General features: G+C 34.4%; 1 protein-coding gene across 1 annotated transcript in view; it reads left to right on the top strand.

Annotated features, from left to right (window-relative positions):
• Positions 1 to 5,886, top strand: part of FLVCR1 (FLVCR choline and heme transporter 1) — a 38,164-nt gene that overhangs the window by 8,217 nt on the left and 24,061 nt on the right. Inside the window, exon 3 of the mRNA XM_007109756.4 lies at positions 5,033 to 5,173. Coding sequence (XP_007109818.1) covers positions 5,033 to 5,173 — 141 coding nt within the window. The remainder of the gene's footprint in view (positions 1 to 5,032; positions 5,174 to 5,886) is intronic.

Raw genomic sequence — 5,886 nt, 5'->3', positions numbered from 1 at the left:
GGTTCCCCTGCATCGGCAGGCGGACGCGCAACCACTGCGCCACCAGGGAAGCCCCCTATGATTGGTTTTTATGTTTCTGTTAGGGAGTGGCATATTTGCTGTGTGCTGACTACTGAAAAAGGATAAATTATCCCTTGTACTATTTTGGCAGTTTAACAAGGTTTTAAAAGAAATCTATATTTTTGAAAAACAAATTCCTTTATCTACTTTTCTGGTAGCCATATTTGATTTGCTAGATGAAGTAGGAGATATAGTTTATATACATTTTGCATAAATGGATTGTCCATTAGCAATAGGGATTATGAAAATATAAAATTCTCTTTCCTTTGATTGCTATGTATCTTTGCACAAATTCTGGTTTTCCTTTTTTTATCATCTTCAGTTGCTTGTCTCTTTGGAAGAAGTGAGAGTAATAGACTGTATATAAGATATCTATAGATACAAATTTATATATATGACACATGTATTTAAACATATATATATATGAGATGCTACAAATATAAGATTTTTATTTGTCAAAGGAGTGGGACAAAACACATAGGTATGGGGCTTCCCTGGTGGCACAGTGGTTGAGAGTCCGTCTGCCGATGCAGGGGACACGGATTCGTGCCCTGGTCCGGGAAGATCCCACATGCCGCGGAGCGGCTGGGCCCGTGAGCCATGGCCGCTGAGCCTGCGCGTCCGGAGCCTGTGCAACGGGAGGGACCACAACAGTGAGAGGCCCACGTAACGCAAAAAAAAACAAAAAAAACCCACATAGGTATGACCAATGGTGTATCACCCTGTATTATTTAAGAAATTAAAAGAGAGCTATTCATGTACATAATTATTTATGTACTCGTGGCTTATGAGTAGACAGTGGAAATGGAAATGGGGGGGGAATGGAATGGAAATAGAATACAAAAAAAGAAAGCTCATTGTCAAGTTTTGCTTGGTGACCTATAAACTTAATCTTATGATAGTAAGCATAGTATAAAAGCAAGATAATATACAGTTGTGAAATGAAAGTCTAGGTTGAAAATTGTGACGTTTAAATTAAAAATTTACCTGTTTTCCTTATACCTAAATATTTGCTATTGAGGAAAATATGGATTATTTTTAAAATCCTAACTTTCTTAAAGTTCCTTAATTACTAAGAGACAATACTACTTCCTTCTAAATTCTACCCATAAATACTTTGGAAGCCCAATCAAATCTTATAAAATAATTTAGTTTTGTGCTGATGCTTTTCAGCAATGTGACATATACCAAACTGGTATTCAGAAGTCTTCCTAAAATACCAACTTGAGGAGGGTTCATGTCATGTAATCCTATTACCCTCCCTAAGTGTAATCCATCTAACATTTCTAGGAGTTAAGCCCAACCTTCCACTGAATTTCACACTAATACCCCATTCTTATTGGGAGAATACTATTACAGTCTCTAACATTTGATTGATATGTACCAAACATGTTTAAAAGCACAACTACATGCTATATTTCATTTAATCCTCAAAGCCCTATAAGGGCGGTACTGTTATTATCATTCCCATTTTATAAATGAGGAAACTGGGCACAGAATTTAAGTAAATTTAACTTACCCATGGTCACAGTTAGTATATAAATGCTAAAGATGAAATTTGAGCCTAGGCAATCTCACTCCATTAATAAAATGTTACATATACAAATATATCATTTTAATTTTTACTTAGTCTGATTTTTTGTTTTAATTCCTCTTGTATAAGTGGTAATACTGTTGTATTTGAAAGCTGTTCTTATGCAGAGCAGTGAACTATATCACTTAAGTATGTCAGTTAAAATCCTTATCATCCTGATTCACTAAAATGAGTGGATGACAGAAACCAAAAGTAATGGCAGTCGAAATATTTAATATTAAGGTATTTAAATACATAAGTATAAAACATGCATGCATAATTTTACTTTTGATTCTTATATTCAGGATATTTATATATTGGCTCCTATTATAAATTGTTAATGGAAGGACGTTTTACTTAGTGTATAAGAATTTCAAGCCCTGAGGAAAGTCTCTGATTTTATTTTATTTTTAAATATTTATTTATTTATTTATTTTTGGCTGCACTGCGCAGCATGTGGGATCTTAGTTCCCCAACCAGGGAGCCAACCTGTACCCCCTGCGGTGGAAGCCAAGTCCTAACCACTGGATTGCCAGGGAATTCCCTGAAAAGTCTCTGATTTTTAAAAATAAATATTCATCAGAAAGACAGTGTATTTTGTGTAGTACTCAATAATTACAAAATTCTTTTACACATATCATATAGTCCTCATACCAGCTTGTTACTATCTCCACTTTATGAATGAGAAAGCAATAGCTGAGAAGCAGGAATTGATTTCTTCGAGTCATATAGTGAGATGAGGCAGAGCCAGGATGCAAACCTGTGTTTGTCTTATAATAAATTAATATGTGTAATGTCCTCTTGAGTCACAAAGGCACAAATAATGAAATCAAAAGATAATATTATAACCTGATTTCAAAAAATAGAAGTGGTCCTAAACACAATAGATTTGTTATTTATTCATCATGGGAGAAAAAGTTTGAATGTGGTGCCCAGAACCCTTTGGCTACTTTCCATGCCTATTGCTAAGGGTGGAGAATAACTGTTTTATTAATTAATTATTTTATTAGTTAATTATTTTATTTGCACAACTTTTTGGTGGGGAGAAAGGAAGAAGTTAGAAGTCTATTTTTCAGTTTCAAGGGAGAAAGAAAAAGCCATATTTCATCCTTTGAAAGGAGCAATGAGGCGTAAACAGGGTCATAGACCAATGCTTTTTTTGTTCCTCTTTTTTTTTTTTTCCTTCATAGACTTAAGCCTGACTTTACTATATTGTGTAGCTGGTAGATGAAATCTTGATTTTGTCCAAGAGAGCAGTTGACTTCCTGAAACTAAGACATAACACTTGTATTCAGAAAACAAGTCTAATGGAATTAAAGACTACCAGAACTTGTTTTTATTTTGCATTTGAGTTCAGATCTGAGTCATTTAGACCTATTTTACTATAGTAAATAAAAATCTAAGTAAGAGACTTAGGACTCATTCAATACCCATGACTACGTTGTAAGCATAGTTTTTACATTCTGAAACTTTGTTTTACAACCACGTGAGTTCTGTTTTACCAATATTAATAAAAAGAGATATCTCCTATCTTAACTACGATGCAAAGAGACTTTCAGGAGAGGACAACAGGCGTCCCCAGCAGTGCAAGGAGCAGATAGGGTGAAAGGAAGGGGAGAGATTGCAACCACTTAAAACGTTTTATGTCTACCAGTCCTCCAATGTAAGAATATTAAAAAGTAAATATTTATGAGTTATGTCTCCTCTTCAGTTAGTTGTAAGACCTATAAAAATAGAAGTCTAGTTTGTTGTTTTATTTATATCATAATTAATCCATGTTTTGGTGAGCAAAGAGCTGTAATTTTTTAATTTTTAGCAGCAAACAGGAGAATTCGAGAATTCCAATATTGTACAAGTTTTAAGGATCATTTCTTTCTTCTGCAGTGATTTTCAAACCTGGCTGAGTGTTGAGTTTTGTGTAATACAGTTCTAAGGTTCTGTTCTGGAGGTTCTGATTCACTGAGCCTTCTCTAGAATCCCAAAATCTGTATTTTTAAAAAATTTCTACATGATTACAGTTGACAGTCAGGTCCATCAGATCTAGACCACTTTCAAACTATAAAGCAGGCTTCTTTGTCGGAAGAAAGAAATAGCCACTATTTAAAAAGAGAGAGAGAGAAGGAGAAGGAGGAAATTCTAATATTTTAGAAAATATTACTTTCTTCTGAATCCATTTACCTGCTTCTTGGCTTTTGAATTTACCCTACTTTATTGATTCTAAAGTGTACATTTTTTTCATGGCGTCTCTGAAATTGAGGTGCCTTTAGTAATCAATCAATGGCATCTAAGATGAATAAGTTCTAGAGATATGCTGTATAACATTATGCCTATAGTTAACAATACTTATTGTACACTTAAAAGTTTGTTAAGAGGGTGGATTTCAAGTTAAATGTTCTTATCACAATGAAAAAATATCAATGACATGTAACATTGGTATCAATTGAGACATGGTTATGTGAAAACCTTCTGTTGATGCCTGCCGAGATCATTAAGTGCCAGCATCAGATCATTTTATATTCAGTGAAATACAGCATTTTTCCTGTATGTATTTTAGTTTAAAATTTTGAGTCAATACTAAAACTAGATTTTAATTTCTGATGTACCACTCTTAGCAGGTCAGCTCTCCTATCAAAAAGTCTTGACTCCTGGCTAGCCATACCCTATAGAAATCTCTGCCTAGCCATCTGTTGTAGGAAATTAGTAGATCCTTCCCTGCCCAGCAAAAGGGCAGTCTCTAAATGTCTGGCTGAGAAGGCTGTGCGATCTTTCTCTAACTACATAGTAATGGGCAGTGCTAGAACTTACAGTATCAGAAACTATGTATCACACTTTTATGTCTCCCAGCTCTACCCCTAGATTTTCCATATGCAGCTGAAGTGAGTCAGCAAGCAGGACCTAGCTCTGCTCCCATGAATCCACATGGAGCTTTTCAGTTCTGGAGGGGTAATTGCATCAGATGATAAACTTTATATCAAATTTCAGAAGAAAATAGGTACTAACTCAAGACAATCCTCTAAAAGTTCAATAAGATACTGGCTTGCTCATATCTGATATTACCTCTAATTACAGATTGAACCAAATTTAGAAATAGAATTGTTGAATACTTAATGTAATAAAAATTAATCTTACTTAATTAAAAATGGAATAATCACTGGGCAAACTTGTGACATAGTATTGATGGTTTTACAGTTCAGTTCTGTGAATTGGCCAAATCTCTGAGTTTTAGTCCATCTCAGAGGGTTGAGATTATAATATCAAACTATTCTTCACTTAGAAATTAGTGAAGATGAAAAGCCTTGCTATAAAAGACTTTTACTACCTCTTTTAACTTAAACTGAATTTAGTCTGCTCACTAAAGAAGACTCGTATATTGAATTATCTTTTCATGTATGTTTCCAGCATTCAAAGAAAAACCTCAGTATCCACCAAGCCAGGCTCAAGCAGTTCTCCGAGACAGTCCCCCTGGAGAGTATTCCTATGTGAAATCAATAAGGAACCTATTTAAAAATATTCCTTTTGTCCTTCTATTGATCACTTATGGTAAGTGGTTTTATTTTTGTTGATGTCTGTGTAAACCTTTGAGCATTACAGATTATTTTCTTATAATCTAGTGGTTTGAGCTTTAATTGATGAGATAATGAGATAGGTTTATTAACTCTATAATACTAGCATAGTCATAAACTGAAATTTTTAACCAAAAGCAAAAACTTCAGAATGGATTTCCTTACATGTTTTTAGAACAAAAAAAATTTGTGGATATTTAAGAGAGAAGCACCCTTTAAAAAAAATATTTTATTTAATTAAAAAAAATTTTTTTATAGAGCAGGCTCTTATGAGTCATCCATTTAATACATATTACTGTATATATGTTAGTCCCAATCTCTCAATTCATCACACCACCATCCTCCCCCGCCACATTCCCCGCTTGGTGTCCATACGTTTGTTCTCTACATCTGTGTCTCTATTTCTGCCTTGAAACCGGTTCATCTGTACCATTTTTCTAGGTTCCACATATATGCGGTAATATATGATATTTGTTTTTCTCTTTCTGACTTACTTCACTCTGTATGACGGTCTCTAGATCCATCCACGTCTCTACAAATGACCCAATTTCATTCCTTTTTATGGCTGAGTAATATTCCATCGTATATATGTACCACATCTTCTTTATCCATTTGTCTGTTGATGGGCATTTAGGTTGCTTCCATGACCTGGCTATTGTAAATAGTGCTGCAATGAACATTGGGGTGCAT

This window comes from Physeter macrocephalus, chromosome 4, assembly GCF_002837175.3.
Source record: "Physeter macrocephalus isolate SW-GA chromosome 4, ASM283717v5, whole genome shotgun sequence".
Classification (NCBI taxonomy): domain Eukaryota; kingdom Metazoa; phylum Chordata; class Mammalia; order Artiodactyla; family Physeteridae; genus Physeter; species Physeter macrocephalus.
The sequence above is the reverse complement of the archived record's forward strand: the minus strand, read 5'-3'. Positions and strand labels throughout refer to the sequence as shown.